At 36.1% G+C, this 23,966-nt stretch overlaps 1 protein-coding gene across 3 annotated transcripts in view; it reads right to left on the minus strand.

The window, feature by feature from the left end:
* Positions 1–23,966, minus strand: part of TTC17 (tetratricopeptide repeat domain 17) — an 84,236-nt gene that overhangs the window by 31,524 nt on the left and 28,746 nt on the right. For all 3 annotated transcript variants that reach the window (XM_088145764.1, XM_088145763.1, XM_088145766.1), the window contains exons 15-18: positions 20,547–20,771; positions 19,624–19,810; positions 6,093–6,263; positions 1,700–1,962 (exon numbers count right to left, since the gene is read on the minus strand). In XM_088145764.1, coding sequence (XP_088001890.1) covers positions 1,700–1,962; positions 6,093–6,263; positions 19,624–19,810; positions 20,547–20,771 — 846 coding nt within the window. The remainder of the gene's footprint in view (positions 1–1,699; positions 1,963–6,092; positions 6,264–19,623; positions 19,811–20,546; positions 20,772–23,966) is intronic.

Consider the following 23,966-nt stretch of genomic DNA (forward strand, 5'->3'; position numbering starts at 1 on the left):
TAATTTTCCCAAAGAAAAGGAATATGTACTGTATGATGGTGATAATGATTTATATTCACATTTTCTCCAAGAATCATCCAGTGCCAAGAGTTATGACAAACTACTTCAAATAAATTGGCACTGATAAGTTAAATTACTGAGAAGAAGAAATCTAAGTATAAAGTAGAGAAGAGCAAAGTCAATGGGGAAGTTAAAGTAGACAAATAGGGGTACAAAAAGATCTATGGGATTAAAAAAAATAAGTAAAATAGGAAAACTAGAGGTCCTGAGAGCAAAAAGTGGTATGGGCAAGCAAAACAAAGGTTTCTCTAAGTAGAGAGAGACACACAAAGTGGAGAAAGAGAAAAAAAGAGGAAAACAGTGGAAGGGGTTGGACAGAGACTTGTGATGATGAACAATGGTGGCTAAAAGAGGGGAAACAAACTTAAAATGAAATATTTCTTTATAGTTTACAAAACAATCTAACTTTTGTGTAAGTTTTTAAAAAAATACAGTACCCTTGAAAATTATTTGAATTGCCCACCTCTGCTTTTACTTTTTTTAATATAATTTTTTAAAAGATTTTAAAAAAGGAAGATAAAAACTAATAAAAACTAATACAAACTAATATAAAGTAAGAAAAAGAAAAGAAATCAAGGAGAAAGCTAAAAATGCAAGAAAGAAAAAAAGTAAAAGAGAAATAGAAAAGAAGGAAAAAAGATACAGAGAAGTAACTTCTGATCTTTTCAGCAGTTATAAGTACAATTATAAATTTACCTCTTACTCTGTGATTACAACATAACTCTCTTCTTTCTATAATCTATTATGTCTAATCATCAGAACCATAAATCATAAGTTCATTTTTTTCTGTTTTATGCAAAAAGTCCACAAGGGGTTTCCAGCCAGCAATAAATGTACAAAATGTCTTTTCTCTGATCAAAAAAATCAATTTAGCCATCTCAGCAAGTTCCATCATCTTCATCAACCATTCCTCCATTGTAGGTAGTGCTGAATCTTTCCAACTTTGTGCATACAATAATCTTGCTGCAGTTATCATGTACAAAAACAAAGTTCCAGGACTTTTTTCCATCTGTTTATCCATCAGTCCCAAAAGAAAAACCGCTGGTCTCAGTTGTATATTAATCTTTAAAATCCTCTGAATCAGTGTATGTATTTGAATTCAGAATTTTCTAGCCTTTTTACAGTTCCACCAAACATGATAAAATGTCCCTTCTTGTTGTTCACATTTCCAACATAAATTTGAAGTGCCTTTATACATTCTAGATAATTTCTCTGGGGCCATATACCAACAGTACATCATTTTATAAAAATGTTCTTTAATATTATAACATAGTATAAATTTCAATCCTTTCAGCCACATATTTCCCTTTGTTCCATCTGTATATTATAACCAAAATTTTTAGCCTACTTTATCATACATTCTTTCACTTCTTCTTCTTCTGCTTCAAAGTGCAATAAAAGTTTATACATTTTAACATTTACGTTCATCATACACAATTCTACTTCAACTCACCTCTGCTTTTACTAAAACCAAGACTACTAACACATACAAAGTGTATATATCTCAAAAGTTAAATCTGCTATAGAATTGAAATGTTTGAATATCAAGTAACCCTGATTCAAACCATAGGCAATTCAGATACAATATACTGTATGTATATCAGAATTCCATTATGATAAATCTGTTGAGAGCCCTTACCCATTCAGTTTCACCATCATCACCATCATCATCTCCACAATCTCCCAAACAGGAGCTGGCAAGTCCATCTTGAGAACCTTTCTTGAGGACACGGATTCCTTGCAAATCCATCCGATGGCCTTTTACTTCCAGTGCCCCTTCAAAAGCTTCAAGGGGCCAAGAGTTTTCAAACTCATCCACTAATGCTAGCATCTCATCAGACATCTGAACATCTCCTAAACTTTCTATTTCTTCTGAGTCATTGTTTTCTGCAATAACAGTACCTATAAAGGGAGAATCAACAAAATGTATCACTTTGTTCAAAAGTTATTTTATGTTCAAGTGGTGTGCAAAAGAAGTGTGACAATTCTGCCATTCCCAATCCAAGTGATCAGTACAAAAGGATGTCATACTCTTAATCAAAGCATCAATCCTTATTTTTTTAAAATAAGGTAATCTGCATTGTGAAGGTTTTTTTATCCTGAAAAACTCATTTTTGGTCTATTAAATAAATATTATTTCAGTAAAAAAGACAAAACACAAAATATTTACTTCGTAGTTATGAACATATGTGTACTAAAGCTTTGCAGTGGACTTTGAAGAAGCAAGATAGAAAGGATATTGATGCTTTTAAATTTTGGCATTGGAGAAGATTAAGAATGTTATAGGCAGTCAAGAAAACAAACAAATGAACCCAGAGTTCTCACTCAAGGCACCACTGACTAGGCTCAAATTATCATACTTTGGACACATTATGAGATGATCTAGCTCTCTGGAGAAAGCTCCAGTGCTGGGAAAGAAGGAAGGAAAAGAAGAGGATGACCAGCAGCAAGGTAGATGAAATCAGTTACAGTATGATGGGTGCACTGTTGAAAGAACTGAAGGACGACGTTAAGGACAGATCATCATGGAGTGAATCCATCTATATGATCACTAAGAGTTGACACTGACTTAATGTCAATCAATCAATCAATCAATCAATCAATCAATCAATCAATCAAAGCTTTGCAGAACATTATCTTGTCAAGCTATTTGTCCCTGCTTTTGTCTAGAACCAGTTACACTCTCATACAGAATATGCCACCTTAAACATATATTCTATTCAGTTCAGAATCCTTACTACATTGTTTATTTTAAAAACACAAAGTCATAATTTGAATAAATAGTGTGTGTGGCCATGCCTAGAAAACATGCGACATAAGAAAGATCTAAAATTCACTTGGGTGAAAATAATTTATTTTCCTGGACTGTTAAGAATAATTTCTTTCCTATTCTCAAAACTTGTTCTGAAACATTTTGCACAACATTGTTTTCTTGAGTATGTTTTTATATTCAACATATTTTTGATATATTGTCACCAACTTATTGGATGCTAACTTGGGATACAAGTGTGTGTGTGTGTGTGTGTGCATGGGTGTATGAAAAAGAGATACAGACTTTTATCAACATACCAGGTCAGAATGTAGAGTTTATTAATAATGTATTCAATTGCTTTTCAAGCTCTTAGTCTCTTGTGCAGGGGTTTCCATTTTATTTCCTAAAATATGTCTACACTGAAATCACCCAAAAGGCAAAATATATCTAAAACAGCTGCATGCTTCTCTTTTAAAATGTAATGAAATATATTTCCATTATTTGAAGAGAACAGCAATTCCAGAAACTAGAACATTTCACTAAGACATGTAAGTGAAGGGGATTACACACCAGAATTGTTCACAGTAGATTTCCTGCTGGCGTAAAGAGGAAAGGATTTGTATGGACCTGCCATCCTCACTGAGGCCAAAGAGAACATTAAGGACACTGTGAATGGCTCAATGTGAGCTGGCAGTTGCAGAAAGTGCATCTTGCTCATTTGTCTTAGTTGGCTAATGGGGAAGGGAATGGTGTAGGCAGTTCTGTGCTTCTGCAGTCAAGAAATGATTGTGCTAAATTTAATGTGCCCTGTTCACCTATCAGTTCCCCTGCTGTCCTTGCTTTTCATCTAAAATTAATTCAGAAATATCTCTGTATGATTTCATAACAAAACTAAATGTTATTCAGTTGCCTACATAATTCTTTGGCTTTAGCTAAAACCAGCAAAAATAGAATATATTCCACATGAGTAAGGCATTTTACTGCCTGTACAGTGATGAGCATGGCTGTACAGTGCTTTAGAGTCAATCTCCAAATGGTGCTCCAAAGCATGGGAAGATATGCAGCTGTTTGATCTTACATCAGTGCTCCCATGCACTGTACACTCTACTAATTAAAAGTTGCAAAACTCAGATCGCCCTGTATACTGTAGAATCTTTTTTTTTTAAGTTCAGAAGAATATGTGAATTACTGCTCTACCTTCAAAGAATCCACTTGAACGTTTCAGTTTTAGATGAGCCATCAGCTTAACAGTTTGCTGGATACCTGAGACATGCAAATGTTTTAATGATAAAAATGTAAATACTTTAGTACAATTAGAAAAATGTTTGTATTATTCCTATTCGTTCTAGTACACAATCTAATTTTGACCAAAACTATGTATAGGTATTCTGTGGTTATTCAGACAAAATGATCAGTAGCCCATAATTGTTCAGTGTTAGCTGCTGTCAGTGGTCCATGCCATTGTGCATTTAAACTTAAATGAATCATTCAGGGCCTGGATCACCTATCAATCAAGTTGTTTTGCACCTGAAGGAGAAAACCTAGCAGGACTTCTTACTAGGACTAAAAGCACAGATATTAAATATATTTGCTGCATTTTTAAGTCACTAAAAATCCACTGCCTGAGATAGCTGCCTTTGCCTAATAGTTACAGTGGGGCAAAAAAGTATTTAGTCAGCCACCAATTGTGCAAGTTCTCCCACTTAAAAAGATGAGAGAGGCCTGTAATTTTCATCATAGGTATACCTCAACTATGAGAGACAAAATAGGGAAAAACATCCAGAAAATCACATTGTCTGATTTTTAAAGAATTTATTTGCAAATCATGGTGGAAAATAAGTATTTGGTCAATATCAAAAGTTCATCTCAATACTTTGTTATATATCCTTTGTTGGCAATGACAGAGGTCAAACGTTTTCTGTAAGTCTTCACAAGGTTTTCACACACTGTTGCTGGTATTTTGGCCCATTCCTCCATGCAGATCTCCTCTAGAGCAGTGATGTTTTGGGGCTGTCGCTGGGCAACATGGACTTTCAACTCCCTCCAAAGGTTTTCCATGGGGTTGAGATCTGGAGACTGGCTAGGCCACTCCAGGACCTTGAAATGCTTCTTACGAAGCCACTCCTTCATTGCCCGGGTGGTGTGTTTGGGATCATTGTCATGCTGAAAGACCCAGCCACGTTTCATCTTCAATGCCCTTGCTGATGGAAGGAGGTGTTCACTCAAAATCTCACGATACATGGCCCCATTCATTCTTTCCTTTACACGGATCAGTCGTCCTGGTCCCTTTGCAGAAAAACAGCCCCAAAGCATGATGTTTCCACCCCCATGCTTCACAGTAGGTATGGCGTTCTTTGGATGCAACTCAGCATTCTCTCTCCTCCAAACACGACGAGTTGAGTTTAGACCAAAACATTCTACTTTGGTTTCATCTGACCATATGACATTCTCCCAATCCTCTTCTGGATCATCCAAATGCTCTCTAGCAAACTTCAGATGGGCCCAGACATGTACTGGCTTAAGCAGGGGGACACATCTGGCACTGCAGGATTTGAGTCCCTGGCGGCGTAGTGTGTTACTGATGGTAGCCTTTGTTACTTTGGTCCCAGCTCTCTGCAGGTCATTCACTAGGTCCCCCAGTGTGGTTCTGGGATTTTTGCTCACCGTTCTTGTGATCATTTTGACCCCACAGGGTGAGATCTTGCATGGAGCCCCAGATCAAGGGAGATTATCAGTGGTCTTGTATGTCTTCCATTTTCTAATTATTGCTCCCACAGTTGATTTCTTCACACCAAGCTGCTTGCCTATTGCAGATTCAGTCTTCCCAGCCTGGTGCAGGTCTACAATTTTGTTTCTAGTGTCCTTCAACAGCTCTTTAGTCTTGGCCATAGTGGAGTTTGGAGTGTGACTGTTTGAGGTTGTGGACAGGTGTCTTTTATACTGATAACAAGGTCAAACAGGTGCCATTACTACAGGTAACGAGTGGAGGACAGAGGAGCCTCTTAAAGAAGTAGTTACAGGTCTGTGAGAGCCAGACATCTTGCTTGTTTGTAGGTGACCAAATACTTATTTTCCACCATGATTTGCAAATAAATTCTTTAAAAATCAGACAATGTGATTTTCTGGATTTTCCCCCCCATTTTGTCTCTCATAGTTGAGGTATACCTATGATGAAAATTACAGGCCTCTCTCATCTTTTTAAGTGGGAGAACTTGCACAATTGGTGGCTGACTAAATACTTTTTTGCCCCACTGTATATTGGTTTTGAGTATTCACTTACTTTCTAAAGTCAAAGAGGATGAATCCCCTGCTGAATTATGAACCTGATCTGTCAAATCATCTTCAGTAGCTGTCTTGAGAGTTTCTTCTATTAGTATGATATCAGAATCCTGTGGGTTAAAGTACTTCTGCTTGGCATGGTTGTCATCTTGGCTCTTCTCATGACAGTAACCTATGAGATATGCACAGAAAAAGAGAGATTGCAGACATGATTCCCTCAGGGCAAAACACTTGCTACATCTCTTGAATTATTGATATACAGAAGTAAAAGGCCTAAAGGGAAGAATAACTATGTACAATGCTGTTGAGATTAATGGATGTCAAGCAGCAACACTGTTTGGATAGATTCCTTAGTGGTTTAACATCTTTATCATGCTAAGAGCACAATGACAGCTTCCCATGGTATTGACATGATACCAGAGTATCCAGGAAATCTTACAGAGAAACTGCAAATAGCTCTCCCTTCCTTCTCAGTATTCATGGCTGAACTTCATTACCAGTCAAATAGCATTTTAGGAGGGCTGCATATTCATCTCTGGTAAAAACTGAAAGTGTGGAGAACCTGCGATCTCATATAAATTAGATAATACATTATGAAGAGAGAAGAATGAGCAAAAGCTAAGATTTATGCAATAAATAAGACTTCCTCTTTAATATGCTGATATCTGTTCTTCTATTTAGTTACAGAACAAAATTAGCATCCAACGGTACTTTATAAAAAAGTTTAATTAAGGGATATGCTATAATCAGATTCAATCATTTTATCAACCAAGGAGAATTACAATATTTTAAAGTAATTTTATCTTAGGGTAGGGTTTTTTTTTAAAAGTGCCTAGATTGCTGGCCTGTTCATTTTGGAAGCAAATACTCTACTGTATTAGGAAAGGGTTAAAGGTACTAATCCTAATTTTACTTTAGGACTTACTCCTATTGATTTACAAAAGAAGGTGGCTGATTAGAAAGCTACCACCTTTACAGGAATAATTTTTTGTCCTGATTATGAAGATTTTGAATACTAAAAGTGCAGTGTTTCTTGTTACTTAAGTGTGCTGTATGCATACGTATGTACATGTGTGTATAAAAATGCAGACATTTTTATTATTTATTTATTCATTTAATTTATATACTGTAGCTGCCCATCTCACATACATGACTCCGGGGATTCATGCACTTAAAAACAGAAAACAATAAATAGTTACAAATTGTTTGTATCGAAAAAGAAAACCCGTCAAAAACCAATTAAAACAGTTAAAACTTAATTTGCAGGTGAGTACAATCCATACAATGACTAACATTACAGCCAACTAACACGTTCCATACCACCACTGGATCCCCAAGCACAATGATAAAGCCATGTCTTGAGACCCTTCTGAAAGGCCAGCAGGGTCGGGGCCAGTATAACCTGGGGCATGATGATGTTCCAAAGGGTGTATGCTGTGGCAGAAAAGGCTCTCCTTCTGGGTCCCATCAGATGACATTCCTTGGTAGATGAGACCCATAATAACATCTCTCCTGCCAGCTCTGATGGGATGGCTAGATGTAACCAGGGGGAGGTGGTTCCTCAGATAATCCGGCCCCTGCCATATATACAGTGAGTTTGTGAACTTGTTTGAATTTTCAATATTTCTGCATAAATATGGCCTAAAATGTGATCTGTTCTCTACACAAGTCCTAAAACTAGATAGAGAACCCAATTAAACAAATGAGTCAAAACATTATAATTGTTAATTTATTTTTTTGAGGAAAATGATCCAAAACTACCTATTTGTATGTGGCAAAAGTATGTGGACCTCTAGGATGATCAATTCATTTGAAGGGGAAATTAGAGCCAGGTGTTTCAATCACTAGGATGATAATCAGGGTTGAGTGTGGGAAGTCCTGCCTTATTTAAAGAACAGAATTCTGGGTATTCACTATCAAAGTCTGATCTTCACAACACAGGTATGTGGAAGTGTGTTATGGCTTGAACAGAGGAGATTTCTGAGGACCTCCAAAAAATAGTTGTATATGCTCACCAGGCTGGAAAAGTTTATAAAACTAAGTCCAAAAAGTTTAGACTCCATCAATTCACTGTCAGGCAGCTCGAGTACAAACGAAGGCAATTCTACACCATTATCACCCTCCCCAGGAGTGGTTGACCAACCTAGATCACACCAAGAGCAAGCTATGTAAAACTCCAGGAGGTCTCAAAGAATCCCAGGGTAATGTCTAAGGAACTAAAGACTTCTCTTGCCTTGACAAATGTTAGTGTTCATGAGACCACCATCAGGAGAACACTGAACACAATGGTGTGCATGGCAGGGTTACAAGGAGAAAGCCACTACTCTCCAAAAAGAACATTGCTGCCTGTCTACAGTTTGTGAAAAACCATGTGGATAAGCCAGAAGGCTACTGGAAGAATGTTCAGTGAACAATTAAGACCAAAATAAAACTTTTGGGCTTGAATGAAAAGTGTTATGTTTGGTGAAAGGCAAATACTGCATTTCAGCCTAAGAACTTTATCCCATCTATGAAACATGGTGCTGGCAGTATCATGGTTTGGGCCTGCTTTGCTGCCTCTGGACCAAGATGGCTTGCCATCAATGATGGAACTAAGAATTCTGAATTGTGCCAGTAAATGCCACAGGAAAATTTCAGGGTATCTGTCCATGAGCTGAAGCTCAAGAGAAAGTGGGTCATGCAGCAAGACAACGATCCAAGACAGAAGTTGCACGACCAAAGAATAGTTAAAGCAGAAGGAAGCTAATGTTTTGGAATGGCCAAGTCAAAGTCCTGACTTTAATCCTATAGAAACATTGTGAAAAGACCTGAAGTGGGCAGTTCATGTGAGGAAGCCCATCAACATCCCTGAGTTGAAGCTGTTCTGTAAGGAGGAATGGGCTAAAATTCCTCCCAGCCAATGTGCAGGACTGATCAACAGTTATCAGAAACATTTAGTTAGTTACAGTTACTGCTGGCCAAGCAAAGGTTCACATATTATTGCCACATACAAATATGCAGCTTTAGACTGTTTTCCTCAATAAATAAATGAACAAATAGAATGTTTTTGACTCATTTGTTTAATTGGTTCTCTTTATATAGTTTTAGGACTTGTGTGGAGAACAGATCACATTTTAGGTCATATTTATACAGAAATATTAAAAATTCAAAAAGGTTCACAAACTTTTAAGCACCGCTGTACATATGGATATGCACAATTTACATCAAGAGGCATTGTATGTGGAGGCACATATGTACATGTTTATGGAAAACAACACTAGTAGGAAGTAGCCCATGTACTGGCAGCTTTCTATGATAGCGATGATGAACAACCCATAGCAACATGTGGCTGCCACTGCCCCCTTGTTTTTTTTTTTTTGGTAACTACCAGAGATTCTAGATATTGCAGAGCAATTTGGCTATAAACTATCTCCATTATTTGTAGCTCTATAAACCATGCTGCCTAATTTTGGACGGAAACCATGAAATAGAGGTATGATTTTCTGCCATTTCTTGGCAGACAAGCAATTAAAAAGAGAGACATACGTCTTCTTTTATATACCATAGCAAATTAAAAACAAATACCCCGTTCCCCCAAATTCCAGCTCTGCATGCTAAAGTGACACACAGACAGACCTTGCTTAACTACTGCCTTGTGCAGCAACCATTCAAAGTTACAATAGTGCTGAAAAAATAACTTTGTGATCAAGGCACCCATTTATGACCTTTGCAGCATCTCTCTTAGTCACATGTTCACCATTACACTCAGTTTGTATGCGTTGTCCTGTGCATGACCCATCTCCCCCCCCCCCTTCCCCTCTTTGCAGAGTGGAGAGAGCAAGCAAATCTCTTCCTGAGCTGCTTTTCTCTGCAAGGCTTCCTCAAAAGTGCTAACCTCAAGTTAACAAGCTCAGGTCTGTGACCTTAATTATCTAGCTCCCAGCTGCTGCCTTTAACTGATAAGACTTTAATCACTTTCCTTCAGCTTTCCTTTTTCCTTACTTCCGCACCGTTTGGAATGTTCACCCGGTCACTGCTAGCACACTGCTGTCGATGTGTGTTCCCCACTGTGTGCCTGCTTACTCTCTTGTAATCCCTTCCTCTCCAATAAATATAAATACAAACATTAACTCTTTCTTGCTAATTATCCTAGCACCGGGGTGAGCATTCCAAAGGGCAGGGAGTGGGGAAAAGGAAAGCTGAAGTAAAATCCTAAGTACAGTTGCGGTCACGTGATTTTCCACTTAGTGACTGCATCACTTAGTGACTGAGTTGCTGGTCCCAAGTGTGGTCGCTAAACAAGGACTACCTGTAGTGTATCTTGGTTTTGCCCAGTGCAACATTTAGCTATCCCTTACCTAATAACAAGGCACAGTTCCTAGTCACTGAAAGATTGTCCTGTATTAGAAGAGCATAATCTAGTATTAGTCAATATATTTGATATAGTGGTTATGGTGTTACTTAAGGACTGGAAGCCCCAGGTTCAAGTCACTCAGCCATCAAACTTTAATTCAAGTCATTTGGCCATCAAAGTTCACTGAGTGACTTTGGGCCACTTATTCTCTCACTGCCCAATGTACTTCATAGGGTTGTTGTTTTGGGGAAAAACTGGAGTAGGGAGTGTTATGTACATTGTCTTGAGCTCCTAGAAAAGGCATGATTTAAATCGAACAAATGAATAAATTAGAGGGAACAAATTAGATGAGCTACATATATCAACTTTACTGCAAGTGTTTTTCACATAGAGCAAGGTAACGTTAAAATATAGTATATTTAACTGAATCTTAATTCTTGTGGGGCTTTTTTTTGTTAATAGGCACTTGGTAGTTTAGAGTAGAATCAGTGAATGACACCACTGAAAAGAATGCACTTGAGATGACACTGACTGACAAGCTGCATAAAACAATCACTTTGGAAACTGTAAAAAATCTCTGATAGTTCAATCTTCAACTAATAAACATGCTAGTTTAAACAGCCCACAGTTGACCAAGGCTTACTAGGACATCAAAAGTAGTCTAAAGGAAGCAAGTGTTTTATACAGTGTTTTATGCCACAAATCTTCCATCAGTGAGGTTATTCAAAGTCCTTTTTTATATGATGATTTTGTTATTTTAGAGATCTTAGACTTGGGCTTGCAACATTTGACAATGTAACAGATAAATCTCCTATCTCAATTTGTTTTACAGTCAAACTCTGCTCTTCTCCATTTATTCCACATAAATTGCCACATTTATGCCAGTAAGCAGGCACACAAATCAAAATTGATTCACAATGCTTGTCTGATGGTGCAGTTTTCAGCAGAGATTCAAAGGGTTCCCCACAACTTTACATGAGTGGGCTTTTGCTTGCACAGTGGGATTTCTCCTTCCTCTGCTTTATTCCTCAATTCCTCTCTGATTTAGCTTCATCCACAATTTTAGCAAGGCAGATGCACGTGTTTCTCTGATACTTGTTTTTTTTTTTTACTTATGAAAGATTTCTTTTGCATTATAACAAAGCATTAGCAGCAACATACACCAAAACTAAACACCTGATCATTGCACAAAGGCTGTCCCTAGACATTATATTTCATAAAGGTAATTTTTAGCTCTATCATAAATAAATCATGAAAAGAAAATTAGACACTATGTAGCACAAATGCGACATATGATCACATAGCTTTTCTCTGCTCCTCTGAGAATTTATTAGGATGGATAACAATATCACAATCTCTTTAAAAACATGCTTTTGACCCATTAGTAATGGCTAGGTTGGTAACCTAATTAGTTACACCCCATCTTTTCTCCTTGCACCACTGGATATAACAAGCTTTTTCTTTTTGTGACGTGGATAGAGACCACAGTATGTTCTCAGCAGTATCTGGGAATGAGGCCCAACATGGAAGATGGTTTTCTAAATTTAAATTGTGAACATCATCAGCAGATAAGAAAGGCTACAAAATGCTATTTGCAATGCTTCTCAGGCTATTCTGATGCTACATATAGAGCAGAATAATAAGTAGCGTTGTGGCCTGAATTTCAATTAGTGCCTTAAAAATAATCTGATGTCCTTTAAAAAACGGAGAACAAATACATTCTGAATGGTGACAGCTTGCAGTTGGCAAAGTTTTGTGATCTAAACTGTAGTTTCAAAATCTTATTTCAAGTATTATTTTTATTTTTTCCCACCATAATTTATTTTCTGCAAAAATTAGCTTGTATGAAGAATTATTCACTTCTGGACTTCCTAAACAAATATAGGTACTAAATTCTTTCTACAAACCAATTCTGACTACGGATCATTAGAATAAGCAACAGAAGCAGATGTCAAGTTAATTTATAGCAAAAGGAAACTCTCAATGAGTTATTTCACTCTTTTGTGAAACAATTTGTTTATAATGGGTTAGTCTTTTAGTCATGCTTTACTCCAACTGAAATCAATGTGACTTAAGGTAATAATTATTAACTTGTTCCATTCATTTCAGCGTAATAGAATTTTATCTGGAATCTAGCAATCTAGTGTCTTAACATACACTAGTATAATTTCAGGCTTCCTCCTGGGGTGTTTAAAATACATGCTATTTTAAATACTGAAACAGGAAACTATAAATCATTATTCAGTTCAACTATGGTCCTAGGACAGATATTACTGCCACAATGAATTAAAGAGGGAAAAAGTACACTTCTCCAGCAGTAGTATTAATACGTCATACCTTTAGTTGTTATTTTTAAAGATTTTTTTAAATTCCACCTTTATTATTTTTATAAATAACTCAAAGCGGTAAACATATCTAATACTTCTTCCTCCTCCTATCTTCCCCACAACAATCCTGTGAGGTTTGTTGGGCTGAGAGAGAGTGACTAGCCCAAAGTCACCCAGCCGGCTTTCATGCCTAAGGTGGGACTAGAACTCATGGTTTCCTGCTTTCTAGCCTGGTGCCTTAACCACTAGACCAAACTGGCTCTCTTCAGTGACCAATAATACAGAATAATCTTTATGGCAAAAATCACTGTACATATTTTCTTTAATTTTAAGCATTATTTGCCTTTAAATTATCATAATATTTATCCTGCAGTGTGGGATAATTTTTGAATAACAATCTCAACAAACTAAAAATAAAGAACACAGTAAATATAGCTCCTTTGCACTTGCCTCCTCGCCCCACCCCCCCAGTTATTGCTGCTTCTTGTCCTTGTGTCTTCAAATTCATTTACACAGTCACAAGGCCAAATTCCACAGTGAGTTTGAAAGAAAGCTAATGTCAAATACACAGAATTAGTACAGTACAATTTACTGGGCGGCATGTGTTGATTAAGTCACCAGGAATTAAGTTGGATTTGAAGAAAGCTTTATCTTTATTTATTACTAAATGTGTGCCAGATAGCAACTACAGGTGCATTTGTCACAATTCAGATTTAATATGGTCCTGCTTCTGGGCAAATCTCCTTATGGTTAAATGTGATTTGATAGCACCTGCAACAGAATCTCTCATACACATAATTTTAAGTTAGTGAATGATTCAACATCTAAAACAAGGGGCCTATTATTCCAGCTAGTTATTTTTATTGTATGCTCTTGTTTTTAGAAAGCATTTGGCACATGGAAACTATTTATGAGTGAAGATGTTATCTCATTTATATATTCAATTCTTAATAGGTTTAATATTTGATTTTACAGAATAATGTAATGTCTAGAACAATTTTACAGCATTATATTGGGTTGTATCAATTACAGTGCTCAAATACACATCATGTTATGATGGGAAGACTGTATATACTCTATTTGCATATGTCACTACTATCTAACATCCTCTCCTTGTCAATTTCAAAGCTACTTTCTGAACTCTAGCCTATCAGTCTGGAGTATAGGTTTTGGAGGAGAATTGTTTTTACAAATTTATGCCCCTCTTCTGGGTGTCTATGAATTTATGACTCAATGCCTATATTTATGGTTTTTGCCAGCTCTGCTAGATATAGTATTGCTATCAACAGATACTAACCAGTAGAATGTTTGGGTTCAACTACTGATGACTGTATGGATTTATCATCATGACTTGTCTTTAGTAGTAACTTACTGCTTTTCCAAGGATGTCCCAGTAATTTCTTTGATCTCATCCATCTGCCATATCCATTATCTTCCCTTATTCTATGTTTTCAATCTGGCCAAGCACTTTTTAAATCCATCATCCACTCATACTACATGCCTTAAGTATATGAGTCTCTGTTATCTTCTCAAATAAGTGTTTATTTGGCCAAAGACTGATAATTTGTTCTTTGGGTAGCCCATTATACTCTTACTTACTATCTCCAAATTCATAATTTGAAGGAATCTTGTTTTGTCCCTTCCCAATATCCAGCTTTCAAAGCCTTATATTGCAACTTTAATCCTTCAGATCATTTCCATCAATGAAATTTCCTTGTCCTTTATGATCTTGTCTGTCATTGCCTTTGGATTTATCTTCTCTCTATTTCTCCAGCACAATGTCTATCTACTTTTGAACTCAAAGGTGTGCACGTGTGGGAAAATTAGTACCATCTTCAACTTGTTTCTGTTAACTGTAAATTAATTAAGCATGCAGATTTCTCTCCTTCTTAACATTAGTCCAGATTTTTCACTTTAATTGTCAGGTTCAGCCCAAGAAACTCCACGGGATGGTTCTGGAATTGCTCAGTTACTTTATTAGCTTACACCTGCTAGACAGAATCTTGCCAGACTAACTCTAACTCCCAAAGTCTGCAAGTAAACACTACGAATTCCTTAGGGTGGTGCCAGTCTCATCCTCTTAGCTTTCACACGCTCAGGCTGCGGGCTGAGGAGATGCTTGAGATTCTTTTCCCCATGACCTTGAATCTCCTCATCCAAGTCCTCCATCACATCAACCTTCTTAAAGTGTTTTTCTATTTTTTTTAAATTTTCAGTTAACAGTATAATCTGCATATATCAAACTGTTATGATGCTGTCTATCAAATGTATTGTCAGTTTCTTCGCAGAAATTTTGTCTGCATTTCATTTGGCTTATGTGGCTGTTTTAATTTTCTACATTAGATTCAGTAATCATGAAAAAACAATTATTATCTCATCCAAACTAAGTTGTGCAAGTGGTGTTTCATAATGTCTATGACAAAGGGAAGTATATACTAACTATATCCTGGCTGCTGAAAAAGTAATTGACCTTGCCTACCAGCAAGAATGATATATAGTTATATTATATGTGCAATAATAATCTTATTATCATTATTCAACAATGGAAGAATGGAGTTGTGTACTTGCTAAAAATTAAAAAAAAAATTATACCTAATTTTTAGAAAGGGTTTTCCAAGCCTTTTTATATAGATAAAATGGGCAGAAACAATATATATATTTCCTATGAAGATCTTTCTAATAGTCAAAAAATAACACGTACTACTAAATAAAATGCCTCAAATGGGGAAAAAACATGGAATTTTTAGAAAAAACAATATAGTACACAAATGCACCTGCAATCTAAAGCAGGGGCAAGAAAGCCAAAGCCCTCCAGGTGTTATTGGATTAGCTTGTCTATTATCCCTAACCAATTGTTGTTTTTGTATTACTGGCAATTGGAGTTGAAGAGCAACAGATTACATGAGAGGGAAATCAGGAAAGTATCTAGATGGTATTGCAACAGATGATGGTATATTACCAAATTCACTTTTTGGAAGGACCTTGAGATTTATCTTAAGGGTTATCATAGATAAACCCCACAAAATAATACTTGATATATATCTTAATTTGGGAAAAAAAACAAAAAACAAACCAGAGTTAGTGTGGTTAAATTTACCTTACTGAAGGTAGATTCATGCTGATCTAACTTATATAATTTTAAGACTACACTCTTATACCCATTTATTTGAAAGAAAGTCCCACTGAATTAACAAATTTAACGTTTGAGTAGAAATGTACAGGATTATATTTTAGTGCGAAATTAAGTATTACTATGTAAAATAATGATCTGTTCACTTTACTGGAGGATGCTTTTCCCTCCAACTGTGTAGTGGTTTGGAGCTGGAAAGGAGATATATAAAGGATAAGAAAAATAAATGTTTTGGTGGTGATAATGAATTTTAATATTAGGTTATACTAGGCCTATACAAGTCATTCAATTAGACATTTTAACAACTATTCTAGCAGAGGTGTCTTTTGTGCATATTCATAAAATGACTCACTTTGAGTCATTGTGGCTACTGTAATGGTACATGGGAATGACATTGGAAGTCAGGAGGAAGAGCTGCAGACTAGACAACTGTCAGATAAGTGGCAGCTCAGTCCGCAGAAGGAATGGGGGCGTGGCAAATGCCTCAGGAGGGAACCTCCCTAGTTTCTTGGTCTGTAAAGGTGAAGGGGGGAGAGATGTACTTTTAGACTTGCAAGATTGTGTTAATGTAATCTTACAATAAAGCTAGAGCTAATACTTCTAGGTGTGCTTGTCTCAACTACCTTGCAAGGCTGACAACTACTTAGATGAATGGACTTGGGGAGCACTTCACTTGCAAATGAAGGACCTTAGCAAACTATCTGCCTTGAGAATACTGTTATCATAATATACTTGGGGTAGGATTCTGACTATTAATGTTTGTTATGTAACTTTGTACAAACTAGAGTCACTGTAAAGCAAATATCTATCAAAAACCATTGTAAATTCTTAGACCAAGGAGGAGTATTATTTGTTATAATCTTCCATTGACCTTGTAGTGAGAAACTGAAAACAATATACATATGCATGTTAGCATATGGGATGCAAGTGGGAGATACCTTCTTACTTTTGAAAATACAAAATGTATTTATCCAGACTAAACGAAGAAATACCCATAGAGACTGTAATTAATAAAACTAACCTTATTGTGCTTCCTTATATTCAATGGTTGTGATATTATACCTACTGTTTTATTACGAATGTTACTTAATATAGATTTGTTTGAGATTTATTTTCTAATGATGGTCACAAAACAGGAAGGAGTACTCATAATCTGGCAATTACAAACACATATTATATATGGATTCTGCTATCACTATTTTTTTATTATAAACCTGAGACCACTAACCACAATTTGGGCAATATATGTAAACACATACACAAAGAATTCTGATCAAAATGATTTCCCCCCCCCCCCCAGAATTGAATAATTCTTGCACAAAAACAAACAATCCAATATCTTCTCTTCATTGTAGCAAAATATTGAGGACACATGAAATTATTTTTAATTAAATAAGGTTAATCAAGTAAAATCAGAAATCTTTGCTGATCTACTAGAAATTATCTTGAACTCTGTAGCAACATGGCTGAGACTATAGGGAGGAGGTTTTGAATCCCCTTTTGATTTACACATCCTAGTTCCACCCACTTTTCAAAATGTAGCTGCTGGCATACCATTTATAGGTCAAAGCTGAGGATTGGCCTAAAAATCTCTGCTGAAGATTAGTTGGAGTTATACACAGGTCTGGTGTAGATTAGATTGACCTATGATATGAGTTGGTATTAGGTGAGTTCTTATTAATTCTGGGAATACATTTCACTTGGGTTGTTGGGATATATTTGAAGGATTTACTTTAATTCTTATGTTTTCTTTCAAGCCCATTTCAAAAAGCCATTTAAACATCTACCAATTTTTTTATGCCTTTTAAAAGGATTTTTTTTTTTTTGAAATCTGCAAAAATATCAATATCAGAAGTTGGATTTACTAGAATGTTTATTTCACACCCCTAAAAAGAAATGTCCACTTTACAGAAATTTTCACATTAGCAGGGAATAGGCAAAATTAGTGTTGCTCATCACACACACACGTGTGTGTGTGCATGCATAAATAAAAATAAAAGAAAAATAAAAGAAAGGAAGGTAGCATGTGAAGAGCAACACAGAGGAATCAACATATATTATAGAAGCTTCTAAATGAAAACCTATTTAACTATTTCTCTCCAGTTAGGTCTTGAATATTTATGAGGGAACCAAAGTTATTAATAAAAGCCAGAAGTATAATCCACCTGAAAACAAATTAGTACAAAATTGGCAATGTCCCTATTTGAAGCATTAACTTAATGAATAAGGATTTCATCTGTCCTGCTATTAAGAGTCTTATAAACTAAAAGAGCTAACAAAACAGAAGAATGATATAGTCCTCAACACCCCTGGTCTTGTTTTAATAAGTGCTTAAAATATAACAAAATAATAGGGTATTGCTTCCAAGATATACAAGAAATATAGCACGAAAAAGGCACATATCCCAATAGTTATGTACATTTTAATTGCAGAGTTCTTTAGCCAAAACTTCCATTTGGCAGTTTTTAAGTAAAGGAACCTGCATTTAGCTACCTGGAAATGCATGAAATAATCAGGATTTAAGAAACATAAGCGGTAAATATCTGTACGTGGTAGTGTTGTGTACATTTTTTGCCTCTAGCCCAAGAACTGGAAATATTTTGATAATATTTGGAGTAACAGAAAAGAAGAAAGGAGAAGAATGGAAGTGGAGATTTAGTGGAGAATGGAAGGGAACCACTAACAACTGGAGAAGAATAAGCAATTATGTATGACAAAGAAGTCCTTGCCCTGCCTCTTCAATCCTGTCTTCAAATGAAATCTTGAAACTTTTCAGTTTTAAACCCAGATTCTTAGGTAGCCAGATTTTAAGTTCAGCACTTACCAAGAATGAAGGAAAAAATAAATCTGGACTTATTATTATTATTATTATTATTATTATTATTATTATTACTATTATTATTATTATTATTATTATGCCCCCGACACCAAACAACTCTGCAATCTATTTTTAAGTCCCTGAAACTTAAATCCTTGAAGTCCTTTTATATAAATAGACCGGGCTTGAGTGCATATTTAAGAAGAATTAATAATAATGTGCTTTCTACCATACTTTTAACTCGAAATTGAATGAATAGCTATCTGGGGGGCTTTTTATTAAGTGCATATGTATGTATATTGGGGCATGTCACAAAAACTACAAAACAAAAAAAGTGTTAAGGAACAAGTATGTGCGGAGATACATTTGTTTTAGGTTTTTCACTATTCTGTTTGAACAGGAAGCTAAAACTCTTCAAAATTTATTGCAGATGCTGAAGAATATGGTTTAATATATCACCTACATTTAATATATGACATCTTCTACTCAACAAGAAAAAGGCTGAATTTAAAGTGATATTATTCATACAGTAGTTAGTGTTTCTCTCTCTGTTCCTCTACATGAATAATATCTTGTGTTTCTAGCATTTGTTAAATAAACACGAAAACATTACAACAGTCCTAAACAGAGGCAATGTTCTGGAGAGAGTGTCTGGTTAATATCTAGTGGGATCTAAGTAGAAAATAATGTGCGTAGACACTGAAATTGGAACTAGCCAAGGTGAAAAAAGGAGAGATTTCTTTAGACACTTTGACAATGATTCTTAATGAGACTTTAATAAAAAAAATCCTCAGGAGCTATTGCTGTGGCTAACATAATGACCAAAAAGGACTAAAGAAATTGATGGAAAAATGATTACTGAGAGAGAGAAAATGTCCAATTTTTTTAGGTAGAGTTATGTTGTTAGGGTATTCGGTTGCTTACCACTGCAGGCGGATGAGGTGATGTTGTACAGAAACGGATAGAACTGCAAACAACGGATCAGCTTCAGGCTCCTCTCGCACTCGAGACATTTTGTGGCAATATCTAGAGCGTTTCTGAAAACTTGTAATGCTCCACTGATATTCTTCAAAGCCAAATAGGCATTTCCTAAGCTCAAAAAAGTCAGAGGCTAAAAGGAGAAAAACAAACTTTTCTCAGTATAGAAACATGGGAAGGCCAGAATTTCACTTGCATATACTAATTATCTAGCCTTAACTTTTCCAAAAGAGATCCAGGAAAAAAGATTCAATCTTTTATAAACTCTTCTACTGTTAACTGGTAAAAAGAACTGGGAATTTTACAATAACTACTTTCTTGGGGGGGGGGTGCATGTGTGTGTGTTTTTTTTAAACAAACTGATTTAAACTATATATATCCTTATATTAATACAACTTTAATTTCAAGTGAAGACCAAAAATATGGAGTGCCAAACTAACAAGATGGGGAGGAAACAAACATGTTCTCTCTATTACAGTGATTTATACTACTCATTTACTTGTTACTGAATATATTTCTTGGATCCTAAGTACAGCTAGTAAACTTCTCATCCATCTATAGTTCTAATCCTTCCAGAGAATCTGAGACCTGCTGGACAACAAGGGAAACTGGCCAAAATTAGAAGATAGCAACTTTAATCTTACATATGAAAAGTTTATTTTTTGTAATTTTCCTGGCTTATACTAGGTAAGAAATAACAGCACAAATAAAATCATACATTCATTCATTTCCTAGTATAAAACAGTACAAACCCTACTTTTCAAAGTTTGAAGAAAATAAATATTTCCACATTTCCATTTGAAACTGTATGAAAGAACAGAAGTGGAGACAAGGAACCTTGCTTTTCTCCTCCAAGAAAAAACACTCACCTCAGAATCATTGATGGCTAAAGCTTTGTGGAGAAGCTTGCTGGCATCTAGGTGAAGGCCATAATGAATGAGAAGGTTTGCTAGGTTGACTAATGGGATATCTTGGAATTCATGAGGGGTCAAGTTAAATGCTTTTCGTAAACAGGTGAAGGCAAAGGTGCCATTTCCAAGTGCACGCCAATAAAGGCCAGCCTCATTGAGCACCAGCCATAAGGGTTCCCTTGCCTAAAAGTCAATAAAAAAGAAAAAAAGAGGAAACATTGCCCTTATTAATCACACTATCAGTTGGAGTGTTAACCCTCTGCCACTCTAACTGCAGCTACAGGTCTAGAGCATTCCCTCTGATTCATGCTTACCCAAAAAAAAAAAAAAAAAATGCATATAAAGCATTTACTTACAAAAGGGCCAGACAATAACCTGTCTAAATATTAGGAGAAAATAAAGCACTATACTTGAGGAATAACACCACAATGGAAACTAATCCTACCAGAATATTCTGAGGCTGAAGTGATAACCCTCACAGAAGAAGTGCACCATCTGCCTCCTAATCTTGAAGCTTGCTGAACAAGAAACAGTAGATCAACACTCCCCTTTTCCCATGTAAAATAACAACCAAGCACTAGGTTCAAAGCTGTCTCTTTTCAATTCTAACACTGTTTTTTAATTTAAAAAATCCAAACACTGGGTGCTCTCCCTCCCTTTCTTTATGACTATAGATTGGCAATGTGAGAGTAACAAATAAATAGCACGGATGGGATTTTGTTATGGATGGAATGGATATAATGATGATAAACTGAAGCTACAGTGCTAAATGTACTTTTGAGAGAGTATTCTTTATCTAGGGTAATGGAACTTGGCTTCAATCAACCCACACATGATTGCCCTGTGAATCATTCACTGAAAGAAGCTGGGATTACAACTTTAAATATGCAAACTTACGTAAATTATTAATTTTATCCAACACAAAGTTTTATGCACTGTTCTGATTGAACCAAAGAGGAAAGTGGGGGAAGGAGTTGACTGAGGGAATAATACAAAAAAATAAATTAGTTGTCTTCTCATGCTCCCAGCCAATATGAGTTGCTCCAACTTAGATAATTCTTATAGCTAACGGATCATAATGGGATTTTTTTCTTTTTTTAGTAATTTTTATTGAACATTTTTTAGATAGATAAAAAGAGAAACATGAAAAAATATAAAGAAAAGTTAGAGAAAGAAAAAAGATAAAAGAAAAAGTGAAGGAAGCAGTATAGTTAAAGAAAGAAAAAAAAGAAAAAGATAAATAAGCAACTTCCGATCTTTGCAGCAGCTACAAATAAAGTTATTATCGCTCCTCCCTCATTCAAATTACATTACAGAGATTCTTCTGTCCCATCTTCAACTTTTTTCAATCAGCAAATCCACAAATCACCATTTCACTTTTTTCCGTTTTCACCAAAAAGTCAATAAAAGATTTCCAGTCTTTTATAAATGTACTTATTGTTTTATCCCTGACCAAACAGGTCAGTTTTGCCATTTCTGCTAATTGTGTCACCTTTACAATCCATTCTTCCATTGTGGGCACTTCAGTATCTCTCCATCATTGTGCATATAATAATCTTGCTGCAGTTACCATATATACTGTATTTTTCCGACTATAAGACGATACTTTTTTCTAAAATCCTTACGCTAAAAATTGAAGGGCGTCTTATTCAAGCAAGTAAGCCGAGGAGAGAAACGCGTGGTTGCAAAACTGCCCATACTTTGTCTCTGCAAACAGGCTTCCTCCAATCACGAGCCTCCAATCATGAGTGAAACTGCCCATACTGTCTCTGTAAACAGGCTTCCTCCAATCACGAGCCTCCAATCATGAGTGAAACTGCCCATACTGTCTCTGTAAACAGGCTTCCTCCAATCACGAGCCTTATGTAACTGACGTCAGCTGATGCTGAACAAACCAGTTAGAGGAAGTCTGTTTGCAGAGACAAGCTATCGGCAGTTTCACTCGTGCTTGAATGTAATCAGTTATGCAAAAGAGCATGGAAATAGAGCTGCAGAGAGACGGTTTGGACCTCCTCCCACCGAGTGTATCAGGTAAATGTTATCTAATTACTAAATAAAAATGTGTTCTGCACTTTCTTTAAAATATTGATTTCTTAATTTTGGGTTGGAAAAGTGGGAGTTGTCTTGTACATGGGGGCGTCTTATTGACAGAAAAATACGGTAAAATCAATCTTCCATAAGTCTTTTCTCAATAATTATCCATTAGCCCCAATAAGAAAAGTTCTGGTTTCATCTCAATATTTATCTTTAAAATCCTTTCTATCAACATATCTATTTGTATCCAATTTTTTTTTTTTTTTTTTTTGCTTTTCACAAGTCCACCATGATGGTAAAATGACCCTTCATGTTTTTCACATTTCCAACACTGACTAGAAGTACCTTTATGCATCTTAGTTAATCTTTCTGGTGTCACATACTAACATTTTATAAACATTCTTTCTTAAATTATAAAACAATGTGAATTTCAATCCTTTTACCCACAATCTCTCCCACTGATCCATCTGTATGTTATAACCAAAACTCTTAGCCCATTTTATCATGCAATCTTTAACTTGTTCTTCTGTTTCAAATCTCAACAAAAGTTTATACAGTTTTGCAATCATGTGTTCATCATTTGTATATAGCTCAGTTTCAAATTCCGTCTTATGTTGTTCAATTCCAGTTACCTTTTTATCTATATTAAATATTTCTCTTAATTGTGGATATGAAAACAATTGAAAACTAAATCCCACTGCAGTCAATTGTTCTCTTGACTTCATCTTAAGTTCTCCATGTTCTGTATTAACGAATCTTGATGTTAACCATGTCTCTTTGTCTGCAGTTTCTTTTTCGTACAGGTAGTCCTCAGTTAACGATCACTTGTTCAGCAACTGTTTGAAGTTATGATGGTGCTTAACAAGTGGTACTTATGACTGATCCTTGAAGTTCTGGCTGTCCTAGCACTCCACAGCCATATGATTGCAATCTGGTGCTTGGCAACTTAATTGTACTTACAAAGGCTGCAGTGTCCCACAATCTTATGATCGCCATTTGTGACATTCCCTGCTGGCTTCCCACAAGCAAAGTCAATGGAGAAGCCGGCAGGGAATGTTGCAAGTCACTCCAGTAAGTCTCCCCACCTGGCAGCAGCCACCCCCATCCTTGTCGAGCTCGTGCTGGCCACACACGCACCTTTACACACCCTCCCATGCCCAGCAGCAGCCACCCCGAGTCCCATTGTGCAGCCTTCCATGCCTGGCAACAGCCACCCCTGCCATGCTTGTGCTGCACTGGCCACCCACGCAACCTCCCCAAGGGAAGCTGCCAGAGAAGACTGCAAATGGCAATCACATGATTGCTTAATCCCACTGCATATCTTTGTATGCTATTTTTTACAGG

The sequence above is a fragment of the Python bivittatus genome, unplaced genomic scaffold (assembly GCF_059951505.1).
Source record: "Python bivittatus isolate LINGU-HERP-01145 unplaced genomic scaffold, Pbiv_v1 ctg000480_np1212, whole genome shotgun sequence".
Classification (NCBI taxonomy): Eukaryota; Metazoa; Chordata; class Lepidosauria; order Squamata; family Pythonidae; genus Python; species Python bivittatus.